Source organism: Sus scrofa, chromosome 5 (genome assembly GCF_054392235.1).
Source record: "Sus scrofa isolate SSC_HxYL_T2T_F1_AM1 chromosome 5, Sscrofa_HxYL_maternal_Yorkshire_Landrace_v2.0, whole genome shotgun sequence".
Lineage (NCBI taxonomy): Eukaryota > Metazoa > Chordata > Mammalia > Artiodactyla > Suidae > Sus > Sus scrofa.
Window position 1 is genome coordinate 24,497,965 of NC_139387.1, and position 20,037 is coordinate 24,518,001.

The 20,037-nt window shown below is 37.4% G+C and overlaps 1 protein-coding gene across 1 annotated transcript; it reads left to right on the plus strand.

The window, feature by feature from the left end:
• The first annotated feature begins 15,191 nt into the window (after positions 1-15,191).
• LOC146403258 (olfactory receptor 6C1-like) lies at positions 15,192-19,936 on the plus strand. Its single transcript, XM_084955899.1, has one exon. It carries the CDS (start codon positions 18,998-19,000, stop codon positions 19,934-19,936), a length of 939 nt encoding a protein of 312 aa, XP_084812025.1. The 5' UTR covers positions 15,192-18,997.
• The last annotated feature ends 101 nt before the right edge of the window (positions 19,937-20,037 follow it).

A 20,037-nucleotide genomic window follows, 5' to 3' on the forward strand; every position in this document is an offset into this window, starting at 1 on the left:
GTTTGTAGTTTTGTCAAGTTTTTATAAGTGAAAATATTAACACTATGTTTTTATGCAGACACAAATTTGCAATTGTTACATCTTTTTAAACATAGCTTTTTCTCGTTATGAAAATACATCAATTCTTCTCTATCAAGTATAATTTTTTCTGTAATACGGGCATTGACGCATACTGACATAGCTACACCAGTATTTTAAAAATATATATTGTTTACATGGCATACATTTTATCTATCAATCATTTACTTTTGAGTGGATACTAGCATATTGTACAGATTCAAACTGTGGCCTGGGAACTTCCCCATGCCATGGGCACGGACATTTAAAAAAAAAAAAAAAAAAGTAGACATTCAGATTGGCTATTTATTCTTGTGTGAGAAAGACTAATTGTGCCTTTCAAGAAGTTAGTCTCAGAATTCCTGTCATGGCTCAGCAGTTAACAAACCTGACTAGTATCCACAAGGATGAGGGTTTGATCCCTGGTCTCGCAGTGGATTAAGGACCCAGCGTTGACCTAAGCTGTGGTGTAGGTCATAGATGCGGCTTGGATCCAGCATTTCTGTGGCTGTGGCGTAGGCCAACAACTGTAGCTCTGATTTGACCTCTAGCCTGAGAACCTCCAAATGCTGCAGGTGCAGCCCTAAAAAGACACACACACCCCAAAAATGAAAGAAATAAATTAATCTTTCTCTATTGATTTCTTTTCTATTTTATTGATTTCTGCTCCAATTTTTATTACTTCTTCTCTTCTGCTTAACTTTGCTTTAATTTGGTCTTTTTCTAATTTCCTGAGGTGGGCATCTTAGATGATTGATTTTAGATTTTTTTTCTTTTTTATATGTGCATTCAGTGCTATAAATTTCTCTTTAAGCATTGTTTTTGCTGCATGCCACAGATGGTGATAAACTGTGTTCAGTTTTTTTTAATTTAATTTCAAAATATTTTAAAATTTATCTTCAGATTTTTTTTTCCTTTTTCATATGTTATTTAGAAGCATGTTGTTTAATCTCCATGTATTGGGGGATGTACTAGCTATATTTTTTTAATTGATTTCTAGTTTAATTCCATTGTGTTGTGAGAAGCAGACACTATTATTTCAAAACTTTAAATGTGTTAATGTGCACTTGATGGCCAGGATGTGGTCTGCCTTGGTAAATATTCCATGTGAGTGTGACAGGAATGTGGATTTTGCTGTTTTGAGTGAAGTATTCCATAGATGTCAATTTCATCCAGTTGACTAATGACACTGTTGAGTTCATCTTTGCCCTTATTGATATTCTACCTGCTAAACAGGTTCACTTCTGATAGGTGGGTGTTGATGTATCCAACTGTGATAGTGTATTCATCTATTTCTTTTTGTAATTCTATTAGTTTATATTGTTTGATTATCTGTCATTAGGTGCATACACAACAGGAATTTTTATGTCTTCTTGGAGAATCGCTACTGTATCGTTATGTAATGCACTCCTTGGTTTCTGCTAACTTTCCTTGCTTAGATGTTTGGACTGTCTAGTTAATATAGCTACTCCTACATTCTTTGAATTAGGGTTAGCATGGTGTATTTTTCTCCATCCAATTACTTTTAGTCTATATGCATCTTTTTCTTAATGGTAGGTTTCCTTCAGGCAACATATGGTTGAGTCTTGTTTTTTGATCCATTCTGAGAATCTTTGACTTTTTATTGGTAAACTTAGACTGTTGATGTCCAAAGTGACTACTGATATAGTGGGATTACTATATCATTACTATTTTCTATGTTACACCCTTTTCTCTATTCCTACTTTTGTTTTCCAGTCTTTCTTGCCTTTTTTTGTTTACTTGAACATTTTATATGATTTCATTTACTCTCCTTTGATAGCATATTGTTGCTGCTGTTTCTCCTTTCCCTTCTTCCTTATTTATGTTATTTCCCAACGGTTTACAGTACACATTACAATTAATTAAAATTCATTTTCAAATCAGACTTTTCTACTGCATGAATCACGTCAGTACCTTAACAGATCAAATACCTAGTTTTTATTTTACCTTTACTTATTCCTTTTCTCTTGCTTTTTTAAAATTTAGAGATCTGAGTTTCTGACATATTATTTTCCTTCCTTCTAAAAAATTTCTTATAACATTCCCTTCAAGCTGTGTGTACTGACAACAAATTCACTTAATGTTTGTTTCTCTGAGAAAATCCTTATTTCTCCTTCAAGAGATAACTTCACAGAGTGCAGAATTAGAGGTTGGTTGATTTTTGTTTCTCTCCACTATTTAAATACTTCACTCCACTCAATTCTTGTTCGCATGGTTTCTAAGGAGAACTTATATGGCATTCTGCTCTTTGCTCTTCTATACCTAAGGCATTGTTTTCGTTTTGGCTTCTTTCAGGATTTTTTCTCTATCTTAGACTTTCTTTTCTTTGTAAAATGATATGCGTCAGTATAGTTTTCAATATTTCTTCTCATCAGTCTTCTCTGAGCTTCCTGGATCTGTGATTTGCTGTCTGATATTAATTGCGAGAAATTCTCAGTCCTTTTTGTTTCAAATATTTCTTTTGTTACTTTCTTCTCCTTCTGGTATTTCCATTATACATATGCTACTTCTTTTCTAGTTGTGCCACAGTCCTTGGATATTCCATTCTTTTTTTTTTTTTCCCACTCTTTCTCTTTGCTTTTAGTTTTTGAGGAGACTGTTGACATATGTTATAGCTTGATAGTCTTTCCTCAGCCAGATCCTGTCTACTAATGAAGTCATTAAAAGCATTTTTTTAAATTTCTGTTACAGTGCTTTCTAACTATTGCATTTCTATTTGCCCTTTTAAAATTTTAGAATGCTGTTTCCCTTTACAGTCTGTTCTTGCATTCTGACTGCTTTATCTGATCAAGACCTTATCATATTAACTTCAGTTGTCTTAAATTCCCAGTTTGATAATCCTAACATCTTTGCCATGTCTGGTTCTGAATCTCTGTATCGTCGGAAAAAAAAAAAATTTTTGCCTTGTGGTATGCCTTCTACATTTTTCTTAACAACTACGTGTAATATCCTGAGTAAATGGTACTAGTTTAAACAGGTCTATAGAAATGGAGTACTTAGGTGTGGAGTGAGGGGAAGCATTCTCTGGTCCTATGATTAGGTCTTAGTTTCATGTAAGCCCACGCCTCTGGACTATAAACTTCACAAGTGCTCCTTATTTGTCTTATCCCTGCTTAGATGGAAAACAATGACCACAGTAGGTTTGATTTGGATATTTCTTCTCTCACATGGAAGGCTGGAGGGTACCAGAGTTGGGTATTTCTTTCTCCCAGTTCAATTAGGTTTCGACAATGTGCCAGCTGGTTAAGCATTGGTTAACTATTTTCCTTGAGGGAAGACCTTTTTAGGAACAGAATGCTCTGATGTGTTTCAAAATGGCTTCTTTCTTCTGCTCCCTGCCAGAAGCATTAGGTGATTTTCTGTAATGTTTATTTCTGAACTTGGCCATGCTCCTGGAAGCAAAACTCACAATTTTGTGGAGGTTTCATTTTATTATGGTCTCTTTACACCTTTTTTTGTTTTGTTTTGTTATAATTTTTTTTAATTTTTTTTATTACTCAAATGAATTTATCACATCTGTAGTTGTATAATGATCATAACAATCTGATTTCACAGGATTCCCAACCCACAGCCCAATCACATCCTCCCACCCCCAAAACTGTCTCCTCGGGAGACCATAAGTTTTTCAATGTCTGTGAGTCAGCATCTGTTCTGCAAAGTTCTGTCTGTCCTTTTCTCAGATTCCACATGTAAGTAATAGCATATGATGTTGGTGTCTCATTGTATGGCTGACTTCACTTACCATGATAGGTTTTAGGTTCATCTATGTTGTTAAACATGCTGGTATTTCATTCTTTTTAATGTTTGAGTAATATTCCATTGTGTATATGTACCATCTTCTTTGTCCACTCTTCTGTCGATGGACATTTAGGTTGTTTCCATGTTTTGGCTATTGAAAAGAGTGCTGAAATGAACATTGGAGTACATGTGTCTTTGCAAGTCGCGGTTTTCTCTGGGTAGATGCCCAGGTGTGGGGTTGCTAGATCAAATGGTAGTTCTATGTTTCCTTTTCTGAGGAATCTCCATACTGCTTTCCACAGTGGTTGCACCAATTTACAATCCCACCAACAGTGTACGAGGGTTCCTTTTTCTCCACACCCTCTCCAGCACCTCTTGTTTGTAGACTTTTGGATGATGGCCATTCTGGCTGGTGTAAGGTGGTACCTCATGGTGGTTTTGATTGGCATTTCTCTAATAATGAGTGATGTTGAACATCTTTTCATGTGTATTTTGGCCATCTGTATATCTTTGGCGAACTGTCTGTTTAGATCTTCTGCCCATTTTTGGATGCGGTTGTTTGTTTTTTGGTATGGAGCTGCAGAAGGTGTTTATAAACTTTGGAAATAAATCCCTTGTCAGTAGATGAACTTGCAGAGATTATCTCCCATTCTGTGGGTTGTCTTTCCATTTTGTTTAGGGTTTCCTTTGCTGTGCAGAAACTTTGAAGTTTGATTAGGTCCCATTTGTTTATTTTTTTTTTTATTGTCAATACTCTAAGAGGTGGATCTGAGAAGTTGTTGCTGTCATTTATGTCAGAGAGTGTTTGGCCTATATTTTCCTCTAAGAGTTTCATAGTGTCTGGTCTTGAATACATTTGGAGTTTATTTTTGTGTATGGTGTTAGGGAGTGTTCTAATTTCATTCTTTTCCATGTGGCTGTCCAGTTTTCCAGGCAGCACTTACTGAACAAGCTGTCCTTTCTCCAATGTATATCCTTGGCTCCTTTGCCGTAGATGAGTTGGCTGTAGGTGCGTGAGTTGAATTCTGGGCTTTATATCCTGTTCCACTGGTATCTATTTTTGTCTTCCATGTGGTTTTGATGATTGTTGCTTTGTAGCATAGTCTGAAGTCCGGGAGCCTGACTCTTCCAGCTCCATTTTTCTTTTTCAGGATGTCTTTGGCTACTCTGGGTCTTGTGTGCTTCCAAACAAACTTGAAAATATTTTGTTTGAGTTCTGTGAAAAATGTCCTTGGTAATTTGATAGGGATTGCATTGAATCTGTAGATTGCCTTAGGTAGTATAGTCATTTGGATAATATTAAATCCACCAATCCACGAGCATGGTATATCTTTCCATCTATTTGTGTCATCTTTGATTTCTTTCATCAGTGGCTTATAGTTTTCATAGTACAGGTCTTTCGTCTCTTTAGGTAGGTTTACTCCTAGGTATTTTATTCTTTTGGATGTGGTGGTAAACAGGATTGCTTCCCTAATTTGTTTTGCTGCTCTTTCATTGTTAGTGTATAGAAATACCATCGATTTCTGTGTGTTAATTTTGTATCCTGTGACTTTGCCAAATTCGTGGATGAGCTCTAACAGTTTTCGGGTAGAGTCTTTAGGGTTCTCTAGGTATAGTATCATGTCATCTGCAAATAGGGGTAGTTTTACTTCTTCCTTTCCAATGTGGATTCCTTTTACTTCTCTTACATCTCTGATTGCCATGGCTAGGACTTCCAAAACTAGGTTGAAGAGTAGTGGTGAGAATGGACATCCTTGTCTTGTTCCTGATCTCAGCGGGAATTCTTTCAGCTTTTCATCATTGAGAATGATGTTCGCTGTGGGATTGTCATATAAGGCCTTTATCGTTTTGACAAAAGTTCCCATTATGCCCACTTTCTGAAAGGTTTTTATCAGAAATGGGTGTTGGATTTTGTCAAAGGCTTTTTCCAGGTCTATTGAGAGGATCGTATGGTTTTTATTCTTCAGTTTGTTAATGTGGTGTATCACACTGATGGAATTGCAGATATTGAAGAATCCTTGCATCCCTGGGATAAATCCCACTTGATCATGATCTACAATCCTTTTAATGCATTGTTGGATATGGTTTACTAGTATTTTGTTGAGGATTTTTGCATCAATGTTCATCAGTGAAATTGGCCTTTAGTTTCTTTTTTTGTGGTATCTTTGTCTGGTTTTGGTATCCGGGTGATGGTGGCCTCATAGAATGAGTTTGGGAGAATTCCTTCCTCTGCAATTTTTTGAAATAGTTTTAGAAAGATAGGTATTAGCTCTCCTCTAAATGTTTGATAGAATTCGCCTGTGAAGCCATCTGGTCCCGGACTTTTGTTTGTTGGAAGTTTTTTAATCACAGTTTCCATTTCAGTTCTTGTGAAGGGTCCATGCATCTTTTCTCTTTCATCTTGGTTTAGTCTTGGAAGATTGTACTTTTCTAAGAATTTGTCCATTTCTCCTAGGTTTTCCATTTTATTGGCATATAGTTGCATGTAGTAGTCTCTTATGATCCTTTGTATATCTATGATGTCTGTTGCTACTTCTCCTTTTTCATTTCTAATTTTATTGGTTTGAGTCCTCTCTCTTTTTTGCTTGATAAGTGTGACTAGGAGCTTATCAATTTTGTTGATCTTTTCAAAGAACCTGCTTTTCGTTTCGTTGATCTTTTCTATGGTTTTCTTTGTCTCTGTTTCATTGCTTTCTGCTCTGATTTTATGATTTCCTTCCTTCTACTAACTTTTGTCTGATCTTTATGATTTCTTTCCTTCTACTAACTTTAGGTCTTGTCTGTTCTTCTTTCTCGAGGTGCTTGAGATGTTAAGTTAGCTTGTTTATTTGAGCTTTTTCTTGTTTGCTGAGGTGAGCTTGTATTGCTATAAACTTCCCTCTTAGAACGGCTTTTGCTGCATCCCATAGGTTTTGGAGTGTTGTATCTTGATTGTCATTTGCTGCTGGGCATTTTTTAATTTCCTCTTTGATTTCTTCAATGATCCATTGGTTGTTCAGTAGCATGTTGTTGAGTCTCCACGTGTTTGTGTTTTTTGCAGTTTTTCTTGTTGTTGATTTCTAGTTGTATAGCATTGTGGTTGGAAAAGATGCTTGATATGATTTCAATTTGCTTAAAGTTACCGAGGTTGGATTTGTAGCCTAGGATGTGATGAATCTTAGAGAATGTTCCATGTGCACCTGAGAAGAATGTGTATTCTATTGCTTTTGGATGGAATGTTCTATAACTATCTATGAAGTCCATCTGGTTTAATGCATCATTCAGGGCCTGTGTTTCCTTATTGATTTTCTGTCTGGTTGATCTGTCCATTGCTGTAAGTGGGTTGTTAAAGTCCCCCACTGTGATTGTTTTGTTGTCGTTTTCTCCTTTTAAGGTTGTTAGCAGTTGCCTTATATATTGTGGTGAACCTGTGTTGGGTGCATAGATATTTAAAATTGTTATATCTTCTTCTTGGATTGATCCTTTGATCATTATGTAATGTCCTTCTTTGTCCCTTAAAATATTCTTCATCTTAAAGTCTACTTTGTCTGATCTCCAGCTTTCTTTTGATCTCCGTTTGCATGAAATATTGTCTTCCATCCTCTCACTTTCAATTTGTGTGTGTCCCTAGAAGTAAAGTGGGTCTCTTGAAGACAGCATATATATACATGGGTCTTGTTTTTGTATCCATTCAGCCAGCCTGTGTCTTTTGGTTGGGGCATTTAGTCCATTCACATTTAAGGTAATTATTGATATGTATGTTCTTATTGCCATTTTATTACTTGCTTTGGATTTGTTTTTGTTGCTCTTTTTTCTTTCCTTCTTCTCTTGTTCTTTTCTGCCTATAGAGGATCCTTTAGTATTTATTGTAAGGCTGGTTTAGTGTTGCTGAATTCTCTCACCTTTTGCTTATCTGTGAAGGTTTTGATTTCTCCTTCAAATCTGAAGGAGAGCCTTGCTGGGTAGAGGAATCTTGGTTGGAGGGTTTTTCCTTTCATCACGTGAAGAATGTCGTGCTACTCCCTTCTGGCCTGCAGAGTTTCTGCTGAAAAATCTACCAATAACCTTATTGGGTTTCCCTTGTATGTTACTTGTTTCTTCTCCCTAGCTGCTTTCAAGATTTTCTCTTTGTTGTTAATTTTGGTCAGTTTGATGAATATGTGTCTTGGGGTTTTCCCCCTTGGGTTTATTTTATATGGTACGCGTTGTGCTTCCTGGATTTGAGTGAGCGGTTCCTTTCCCATGTTAGGGAAGTTTTCGGCTATTATCTCTTGGAATATTTTTTCTGTCCCCTTCTCACTCTCTTCTCCTTCTGGCACCCCTATAATATGGATGCTGGTGTGTTTAACATTGTCCCAGAGTTCTCTGAGACTCTCTTCATTTCTTTCAATCTTTTTTCTTTTTCGCATCCGTAACTTCCACTAATCTGTCCTCCACCTCGCTTATTCATTCTTCAGCCTCCTGTATTCTGCTGTTAGATGCTTCTAGTGCATTTTTTATTTCAGTTATTGTATTTTGCATCTCTTCTTGTTTAAGTTTTATATCTTGTATCTCTTTGCTCAGTGTTTCCTGTAAGTAATCCATCTTTGCCTCCAGTTGATTTCCAATGTCTTGCATCATCTTCAGCATCAATAGTCTAGTCTTTTTCCTGGAGGCTGAGAATCTCCTCCCCATCACTTAGCTGATTTTCTGGGGTTTTTCCTTTCTCCCTCATCTGAGTTATAGTTCTCTGTCTTTTCATTTTTGTAGGTTTTGGTGTGGTGACCTTTTTACAGATAATAGAGTTGTAGCCTCTCTTACTTCTGATGTCTGCCCCCCTGTGGGTGATGTTGGTACGAGGGGCTTGCTGTAGGCTTCCTGATGGGAGGGGCTGATGCCTGCCCACTGGTGGGTGGAGCTGATTCTAATCCCTCTGGTAGGTGGGGCTTAGTCTCTAGATAGGATTAGAGGCAGCTATGTGCCTGAGGGGTCTTTAGGTAGCCTTTTTACTGAGGGGCGGGGCTGTGATCCCACCTGGATAGTTGTTTGCCCTGGGGCTTCTCAGCCCTGACTGATGGGTGGGGCCAGATTTTTCTCAAAATGGCCACCTCCAGAGACAGGCACAGCTGCTGAATAGTCCCAAGAGCTTTGCTTTCAAAGTCCTTCCCTTATAACAAGCCATGTTCACCCCTGTTTTCCCAGGATGTCCTCCAAGAACTGCAGTCAGGTTTGACCCTGATTCCTATGGAGACTTTGCTTTGCCCTGGGACCCACTGCACATGAAAGTCTGTGTGTGCCTTTTAAGAATGGGGTCTCTGTTTCCCCCAGTCCCGTGGAGCTCCTGCACACAAGCTTTACTGACCTTCAATGCCAGATGCTCCAGGGGCTCTTTCTCCCAGTGCCAGATCCCCACTGAGATCTGAGAGTTTGATATGAGGCTCAGGACTCTCCCAGTGCCAGATCCCCACTGAGATCGTGAGAGTTTGATATGAGGCTCAGGACTCTCACTTTTGTAGGTGAGTCTCTGTGAACCAGTTAGTTTCCTGTCTGGAGCTTCCCACCAGGGAGATATGGGGTTGTTTATATTACGAAATCACCCCTCCTACCTCTTGATGTGGCGGCCTCTTTTTCTTCTGGAGTAGGATATCTTTTTTAAGGTTTCTTGTCCATTTGGGTGAAGAATGTTCAGCCTTTAGTTGTGAATTTTGTTGTTTTTAGGAGGGAAGTTTAGCTCCAATCCTTCTATTCCACCATCTTAATCCTTTCTCTGGATTTCTCAGAAACTGTATTTTCATAGAATGCCACCAGTGCTGGGTCTTCCTCTTGATTTATTTCTTCGTAGTGAAAGACCTTCAATTTTACCAACTGAACATTCAGTTGTATGTAGTTGTCACAAATAAATGCTTGAACTTTCTACAAACCGCTTGTAACCAAAGGAATGCACTTCCTCATCCTCTGTGAAGTCCTCTTTCATGGTGATGGAGCCGAGGAGCTCTGTACCACTGAGGAAGTTCGTGCCCATGGCAGCCCCCATGCATTGGCCGTCTACGCTCCTGCCCTCCCTTCCCGCTCTGCGCTCTGTCTGGTTTCTTTAGAGGTTTTAACTCTCCAAGTTGACCACATTAAATCTCCAGCAATTCATGTGTCATAGGCTCAGGTTTTCCTATGGTGGCACTGGTGCCTATGGCAGTTTCCACCATTGAGTCTCTGCTCCAGGAAGACTTGACTACCTGGATTCACCTGTCCAATTCACCTTACTCGAGTGCAGTTGTTTACCCTGTGTCCTTCCTGCTCCATAGATCCAAAAAGTTGTGGATTTTTCAGTCTGTTCCTCTTTTTTCCTGTTGTTAGAATTGTGTGGTTATCTCCAAGTTCTTACACACATATCTGAAAACTGGAAGTGTCAGATGTCTTTTGTGTGTGTGTGTGTGTGTGTGTGTGTGTGTGTGTGTGTGTGTGTCTTTTTGCCATTTCTTGGGCCGCTCCCGCGGCATTTGGAGGTTCCCAGGCGAGGGGTTGAATCGGAGCTATAGCTGTTGGCCTACGCCAGAGCCACAGCAACGTGGGATCCATGTCTGTGACCTACACCACAGCTCACGGCAACAGCAACGCCAGATCATTAACCCACTGAGCAAGGGCAAGGATGGAACCCGCAACCTCATGGTTCCTAGTTGGATTTGTTAACCACTGTGCCACAACGGGAACTCCAGTTCAGATGTCTTTGAAGGCATTATTTTTGTCTTTAGGATCTCATTTCTATATGTTTTTTGCATGAGTATTGATTTGCCTCAAGCTACTCCATCTTATAGAAACAGAAGGCTCCACATATTAGTTTTCATTTAATTCTTCTAATAATGTGCAGATTGAGTTTTATAATCCTATTTTTGAAATGAAGACAGTAAAGCTTTTATAAGTTTTCTAGCACACAACATGAATAAATAGCAAAGCCTGAACCTAATTCTCTTATACTAGAACTCTATGTTTTATTTGTATTTTTTGCTTTTTAGAGCTGCACCCATGGCATATGGAGGTGCCTAGGCTAGGGGCTGAACTGGAGCTGTAGCCCCTGGGCTACGCCACAGCCACAGACAGCAACATCAGATTCAAACCACGTCTGCAACCTACACCACAGCTCACAGCAACGCAGGATCCTTAACACACTGAGTGAGGCCAGGGATTGGACCCGAAACCTCATGGTTCCTAGTCGGATTCATTTCCGCTTCACCATGACAAGAACTCCTAGAACTCTATTTTTTAAATCATCATGATAAACTCTCTTCCTCTGATATTCTTGCAGTAACATTAGCACTTACTTAGCAAGGTAAAATGGTTTTTGAAACTTTTGATCCCTAAAACTAATAAAAGTTATGTATACTTGAAAAATTTAATAAAAATTAAAGATTAATATAAAAATGGCTCTTTTAGTGGATATGCAGTTATACAGATTAGCTGTGATGTGATGCTAGTTATAATGATTAGCTGTAATATGAACAATTAGATCATCATGTGCCTCAAATTAGCTTAATCTCCAAATACACTTTTATCAAATGTTAGCTAAGAATAATTTAGAATATTTAACAAGTATTTTCACACAAGATTTTTGTACAATTTTTGATGAACATGTAATTCAGCAGAAAAATTAGATAATATTGAAAGTATTATTTTAGTAAAAATATAATCAAAAAATAATCAAGAAATGATGGGATCAATCGCATAAATTAGTACAATGGAGCAAGTTTGCTGATTTAAAAAATGCTTAATGCAGTAGAAAAGCTTTTTTTTTTTTCTGAATGTGGCCAACTATATTTGGTTTTGAATAAGCTATAATATTACACTTTATGATATATTGAACACTCTTTATAGTTGGTACCTAAATGACAGCCAAATATCTCCATCAGTTAGTCTATTACATAAATTACACAATGTAAAACCTGAATAGTACATAATGATAACTTGTCAAAGTATGAAACCACATACGGAAGTTCTCAAAGTTTTGGAGTTTTGTTTTTCTAACATTACCATTATTAAAAATCTAAAGGAGGGGCATGAAGAATTAAATCGCAAGATCATGAAATGAGTAATATTTGAGCCTGTAAAATAAGCAGAGAAGTACAGCAGTAAGGCTGGTGTTTGCATATTATATGTGCTGTAGATAAGGGTTAAACTGACATTTTTTTTAGTTTCTTAAACCTAATGAATTTAAAATATAGCTCACATTTTCCCCAATATATTTAACAAGCCTATACATTTTAACTAAATTCCTTTTGTGAATCCAACAGTGCAAGCAATATAAAATACTCCAAAATTTTGAATTATTTTGATTATTCCAGTTGCAGAAATTATTTTATTTCATTAGTTATTACTATATGCATGGGTAAGTAACCTGGTTTGGAGCTAGGAAACTCCTATTTTATCACCCAAAGTATAAACTAAACAACACTGCAAACAAACAGGCACAACAGTGTAATCCTGGGTAAGAAGCTAAATGTAAAAAATATATACATACCAAGTTTATATCCCTTATGTATTAGGGGAAAAGTAGTGACTATCACTACTACAAAGATAACCTGTCCCTCTCAAATAGTATATTTTACGGATTATTTGTAAAGATATCACCATATTTATAGTAGAGATCTCTTTAAAAATAATACTACAAGTTTCAATTAAAAAAACTAGTGTGAATTTTTTTCCTTTATACAGATTCAGTAGTATTTTCAAGCAAACTAAACAAAAAGTTTGCAATCCCAGCACATAAGAAATAAGGCCTCTTTTTTTCATATTGGCAAAACAAAGTATGTTAAAAAAAATTTGCCCTCCCCTACATTTTTCTATAGCTGTAATAGTTCATATACTCATATTTCTTTCTTTCTTTTTGTTTTTTTAGAGCCACACCCGCGGCACACAGAGGTTCCCAGGGTGTGATTAGGGGCTTTTCTGTTTTTTTCTCCTCTGTTTCACTACTGGATGTTCTTGTCCTAAGTTTCACAGAGCCTTCTTTAAAAATATCTCCAAATCCAATTCCTTGGATTTTCTTTGGTTGGGTAGGAAGTGATCCAGATGTGGCTTCATTCCCATTCCCGGAGAGGTCGACCCAGTCAAAACTGTTTCTGAATCCTCCGGGGCTTCATGAGTTCTGCCATCATCTGTTACCTCTAATTCCTTCCAAAAGTTTGAGGGAAACAGTGCCGACTTGTTGTTCAGGGTTCAGGATTCCACCCCACCAGCCTTCCTCTGCTTCTTCACTAATATCGATAATGTTTCCCAATTTCAGCTCCACTTCAGCCTCATTTTGTGGAATGTATTCAAAGAGAACCTTACACTGAGGTTTCTTGGTTTTCTTCTTAATGTTTTTCGTTTGTGCATGTGGCTGAATTCCTCCAGCTAGAAGTCCACAGGTGCTGATTCATTGTATAAGACTTGAAACATTCCCTTGCTTTTCCCATTTGATAGGCAAATTTTCACCCTTGAATTCTGTCTCCCTCAATTTCCTTAGCAAAATTGTCAGGAAACATTCCTCTGCTCCCATTCAGTTCCCTTCCAGCCATCCTTCCTCCTGTAGTTTTCGCACATCCCGGATGATTTCCCCCAACTGGAATAGTTAACTCATCACCATATACAGAATCATAGTCATGCTCCACAATGTAGTCGACTCAGAGTCTGACCCTCTGGCTCCCTCCACGCCCGGGGTTCTCAGTTGCAACAACAAAGACTCGAAAAGTTCTGAATTAACAGACAGGTTGCTTTACTTATATCTGTTTAGAACTTAGCTCTTAATTAAGTTATGTGACATTGGTCAAATTATTTTCCCTCAGTGGCCATGCCCTTGTTTTTGGTAAGCTGAGAGAAGGTGGGAATCACTTCTATTTTGATTCCATGGTATCTCCAGTGTTTATATAGTATCTAATGATAGCAAGTCTTCAACAAGTTTTTGTTGAATGCATAACAAAGTGATTGAATGTTAACAGACTTTCTGTTGTTGTTTTTTTTTTCTTTTGCATTCTTTTTTTGGGTGGGGGAGTGTACCTGTTGACATATGGAAGTTCCTAGGCTAGGGGTCTAATTGGAGCTGCTGCAGCTGATGGCCTACACTACAGCCACAGAAATGCAGGAACTGAGCCATGCCTGGGACCTACACCACAGCTCAGGGCAACACTGGATCCTTAACTCACTAAGCAAGGCCATACGTCAAACCTGCATCCTCATGGATACCAGTCAGATTCTAAACCCATTGAGTCACAAGGGGAACTCCTTTTTTGTCATTTCTAAAATTAGACTGAAAGAAATCGGATTTATAAATTCCTGTAAAATTCCTAGATTTTTTGATTTCATTATCCACTGGAACCCAGCCCACCAAGTAAAGGGACCTTTGGATGGTAGATCCGCCTCAACAATTAGCATCATTACAGTTACAGAAAAATAACCTGAAAAGATTCTTGGAAGAGACTAAAGAGTTTAATGGATATTTTATCCAATTTTTCCCATACCTTTCAATGGGAAGTCACTGAGCACTGAGCACTACATTCCATCTCACACTTCTTTTAATTGTTCTCTAATTTTTGAATAATTTAGTTGACAGGTAAAAGCTTAAGGATCCACTTATGGAGACATTTTACTCTATAAGAATAGAAAATGTAATATTTCCACTTAAAATCCCAGTATCTTACTTAGTAAGATTTAAAAAAAAGAATCTTCAGAGACATCCTCATGAGGAAAATTCAGGAAACCTCTTCTAAAACTTTTGCACATTTGGTTATTTTCACATGAACATAAGGCAAAACATTCCATATGCTGCTGGCCTACTTCTCACGTCCCTTTTCTCTGTGGACATTGTTCCTCAAGTTTCCTGTTTCGGTGTTGGTACTAATGTTGATAACATGTTTATAATCCTAAGCGTGTTTTCCTCCTGGCCCTCTTCGGCACATTGAGTCGCTGGAGTATCTCCCATGAGCCTTGGGCATATACGGTAGATAAAATATCACATGGCTTATCCAGGTTACAATCCATATAGAAATTATATCCAGAAAGGCCCACAGTAACTCCATATCTTGCTTCTCTTCAGTATTTTTGCTCTCTTGACTACCATAGAAAATGTATCAAAAAATCATAGCTATGGAAATAAAATAATTGGAAATGTGTTAAGAGAGTGATTTTTAGAAAGGCTGGATTTTTTAACCTAAAACCGAAATAGTTGCATTTTTTTTTATAATTTCAACCGGCTGATGTGGTGCATTTGTATGACGAATAGAGGTAAGACTATAATGTTAAAGCCAATGAAAACTTTACCTTTTTTTTAGCTCTGATTTATTATTTATTAGCTCAACTTTTCATCACATTGAGTAGAATAATTTGGGGATGCCATTTCTTTCTGTAGATACCAAAGAAATGAAAAATGAGCATGGTTGCATTTCCTGTTTGGTGTACTAATTTATTTTTTTACTAATTTTTGGAAAAATTGCTCTCTGAATTTGGTCCTCCTACTCGTTGAATATAGGTTTAATAAGTAGCACATGCATCAGTTTCAGGCAGAAAGAGTTTAGAATTCCAGTCTTATCATTACCTAGATGTATGAACTTGCTTATATTATTTAAACTCTCAATGTCAGTTTCTCCACACTCAACATAGTGTTATTGTAATGAGTCGATGACAAAGCTTTAACATTATCTCTCAAATGAGTTTCCTCAAAAATGTTATTATTACTTTACAGTGGGACTATCTTTTACAACTGTGATAACTGATTTTATTTTTAGAAATAATAAAGATGACAGTATTTACGGTGTGAGTGTATGAGATAAAAATTTATATAACTGGATTTTACCTTTAATTATCCCTTGCAATAATTCCATGAACTATTATTATTTTCCTAGTAAAAAAAAAAATCTAAAACTCAGAAACAGTTGTATTTTTTATACATTTCTCCTGAAATGGAAAAGCTAGGGGTTGCTCTAATAATCCCACACATTATAAATTAAAATTAAGTTCTGATGCTATACATTTTAAAAGAATTTCTTTTCCTTTTTAAGTTAAAAATTACCTTCAAATACAGATGCTAGTTAACAAATTGAGACAATCAGGAGAGAAAGAGAACATCTCTATAAAAACCCACAGATTTTGCAAGTGATTTAGGGGATTACAGTTTTTCCTTCATTATTCTTCTTCATACTGCTTTGACTAACTGGTTTGACCTGACTCCACTTTTCCATTAGCAAAAAAGAAAGGTCATTTTTTTTTTAAGGGGACTCAGAGAAATAATTTAGGACTAATTGTAGGACTATTAAAGGCAGCTTTAGAGTAATAATCTGAAAGTAATCTAAATTGATTCTTCTTATGAATTTTTGTCATGTAGTCATAATGAAGTTCTTACATGGTATTGAGAGTCAGCAAACACAGATGGAGCAGAATGAACCATTCCAGAAACAAACAGGTGGCTATAAAATTAAAATTTACTCAAGATAGTCAAATTCAATCAATATTCTGTTCTCTTCTGTGACAAATTCACCTGGCATATAAACCTAACACCAAGCAAAAGAACGTCATGTCAGAGAGAAGGACAGAGACTTGGAAAACTACCCAGTAATGTTGAGGGTACTAATTGCCTTGAGGATGTATTTGTTCACAAAGATACTTATGACTTCTTAGGGGTCTTAATATAAGAAAGGAGAGTTCAGTACACATAGAGAATGTGGGAAGATAATTTAGGTTTCAATTATATCATGGAATTTAGGGAGCCTCCTACCCAACTTCTCATAATTTAAATAAAATGAGGAAAAAAGATCTCAATCTTTAGTAGACATTTAAATAATGTTGCTTCTTTAAATTGGACAATTCACGGGTACCATTGTTCTTTTCTCTAGAGGACATCCTTACAACTGACTATGGACATTCTTACAATTTACTATGAAAATGTCCTGAAAATCATTTCCAGTTGTTTTATTTTACACAATGGCAAGCATTTGTTTATTGAGTAGGTGAAGTCTCCTTTTCAGTGAGCTACAAGCCTGATCCAACAATGAGATATCCAAGACATTCAAATTCTTAAGAAGAAAGATACAGGAAGGAATATAAAGCTTGGGATCAGAAGTTCCATAGACGAGGAAAACAATGTGGATGGGTAGGTAGGAAGGAAAATCTGAAATGATGCCTTAGAGACTTGGCTGTGTTCTTCATTACTTCACCCAGACATCCCAGGAGTGGTTGACAGATCACATCCCAGAATGATTACAGAACAGAGTCAACCACAGCTGTTAGTCACAGAGGATTTTCATTTGAGAACAATGACTTATGCTTGTAAATGTCCATCACATCCTTGAATTGCCATACATTTGTTTATAGGATGTATAATTGTGACATCTGTTTTCCTTGTTAGTGCTTTTAAGACTTTTTCTCTAGCCCCTGAAGAATATCAAAATAAAAAAAAATGTTCATTTTTTTGTGAATCTCACATGCTTTCCCATTAGCATTGTCCACCATATATCTTAGCTAGAACTTTCCTTAAGTTGACAGGAGAAACACTTTTTTGCTATACAGTGAGGTGAGTGAAAAGAAGGCTCAGTATTTTAAGGGGAAAAAATTGAAAAATTTCACAATAGTTTCATCAAATCTATATCTTGAAATTAAATATTCATTCTATTGCAAAAACTTCTATCACTGGAATGTAACTATAGGTGTTAGTGAAAATTCACAGAATGACTGATATTAAAATGAACTGCTTCAGTTAATTGAAGGAACTCATGGCTAACTTTTAAAATAAATGCACTATTACTATTATTACTGTTATTTGGGAAGAAAAATAAAAGGTTTTCATTGCTATTACAGGGATTACTCCAAAACACTGACAAAATAGAGCTCCTATTAAGTGAATGCTGATGTAGATAAAATGAAAAACATAAAAATGTTACATGGGGAGTTCTCTTGTGGAGCAGTGAGTTAAGGATTCAGCTGTTTTCACTGTGGAGGCTTGGGTTGCTGCTATGGTGAGGGTTCGGTCCCTGGTCTGGGAACTTCCACATGCTGTGGGTGTGGCCAAAATAAATGACATGAGATAGAAAGCCTGTGTGTGTGTGTGTGTGTGTGTGTGTGTGTGTGTGTGTGTGTTGTGTGAACAAAGAAAAGGAGGGAGAGGTGGGGAGAGAGAGAATACTAATATCATTTAGATGGCAGACATTTTCAAGAAACACACGGTCTCTGAAGGATAATGTCTGATTTTAGATATTCATGCAATTTGGTTTCCTTGGTGCATGACATAGATCCAATCTACTAAATGTCCACTCTGCCTCCTCTCTACTCTGGACTCTCTAATACCTGAAAACATTATGGTAATGAACCCATCACCTGTGGCTTCAGATGAGGAGTAGGAAGGTGGGAAGGTGAATGAGTCAGAGGGAAGCATCGAAATCTGTCGCATGGTTAGATTTCATTTCAACGACTTTCATGTTAGAGGCATACCTATCTGAATGACCATTTTCCTGACATATTTGGCTTTTCTATTCTATACTATCAAATTATAATACAAGAAATTAGATGATAGACTAGGATGATACGATTAAACTAGAGTTGCAGAAAATGAGTTTTCCAATGGAAAGGACTTCCTTTAGGGAAAGCATTTTAAAAGTCAAAGGAGGGAGAGTCCCCAATGTGGCTCAATGGAAATGATTATGACTAGCATCCGTGAGGACTCAGGTTCTACCCCTGGCTTGGTTCTTGGGTTAAGGATCAGGCGTTGCCCTGAGCTGTGGCGTAGGTCACAGACATGGCTCGGATCTGGCATTGCTGTCGCTGTGGTGTAAGCTAGAAACTACTAGCCTCGGAACCTCCATATGCCTCGGATGTAGCCCTAAAAAGACAAAACAAACAAACAAAAAGTCAACAGGAAGCATTTCCACTCCAGTATTTCTGATGTTTTAAAAAAGCCTAGGTTAAAATCCTTGTTCTTCCCATTTAGTGTGTGTCATTTGGATAAGATTAAAAAAAATCTTTTTAGCCTGGTTCCAATCTGTTAAGATAGGGATCTTACAAAGAAAAACTGTATGTAAAACACAAGAGCCTGGAAAAAATTTCCTTTAAATCACTTTATCTTCATTAGGTTGTTTTAAAATCTCAGGTTAAATTAGTATGGCATCATATGTTTATTGCAGGGATAAATTCCTGTGCTATCCATGGATAATCCCCACTTTTTAAGTCCTTTTGTGTTTTCTCCTGAAGGTTACTCAAGAGAGGAAGAGCAAAAATGGGAAACTACACAGTAGTAACAGAGTTTATCCTCCTGGGACTGTCAGATGACCCACAGCTTCAGGTTGTGGTCTTTGTCTTTCTGCTCATCACCTACCTGCTCAGCATCACTGGGAACCTGACCATCATCACCCTGACCCTGCTGGATTCCCACCTCCAGACCCCCATGTATTTCTTCCTCAGAAACTTCTCCTTACTAGAGGTGTCATTCACAACTGTCACTATACCCAGGTTCCTGAGCACCATTATTACAGGAGATAAAACCATTTCCTTTAATGATTGCATGGCTCAGTTATTTTTTTTAATTCTTTTAGGAGTCGCTGAATTTTACCTTTTGGCCGCCATGTCCTATGACCGTTATGTTGCCATCTGCAAACCTCTGCATTACTTGGCCATCATGAATCCTAGACTCTGCATATTGCTGGTCTTTGCTTCTTGGCTGGCTTCATTCTTAATCATATTCCCATTACTCATGCTGTTCATACAACTTGATTACTGTAAGTCCAATGCTGTGGACCATTTTACTTGTGATTATTTCCCCTTATTACACCTTTCCTGTTCAGACACCACATTCCTAGAGATGGTGGGTTTTTCCTGTGCTGTGTTTATTCTATTGTTCACATTGGCATTAATAATTCTGTCCTACATATATATCATTAGAACGATTGTGAGAATTCCTTCTACTAGTCAGAGGACAAAGGCCTTTTCCACGTGTTCTTCCCACATGATTGTCATCTCCATCTCTTATGGCAGCTGCATGTTCGTGTACATTAATCCATCAGCTAAAGACAGGATGTCTCTGAGCAAGGGAGTGGCCGTGCTAAACACCTCAGTAGCCCCCATGCTGAACCCTTTTATTTATAGCCTAAGGAATCAGCAGGTCAAGAGAGCCTTCATGGACTTGGCAAGGAAGGCTGCATTTTTCTCCAGGAAATGAAAAAATAAAAGAGCTGTTTCATATTTTAGAGGCATAATGAAGAGCAGTTAAATGAAAATTTGGGCTTTCAAAATACTTTAATTTCCACATAGTCTCCTAGA

Bases quoted from the DNA above. Each gene is read 5' to 3' on its own strand.
- LOC146403258 (XM_084955899.1), top strand. From the start codon at position 18,998: ATGGGAAACTACACAGTAGTAACAGAGTTTATCCTCCTGGGACTGTCA.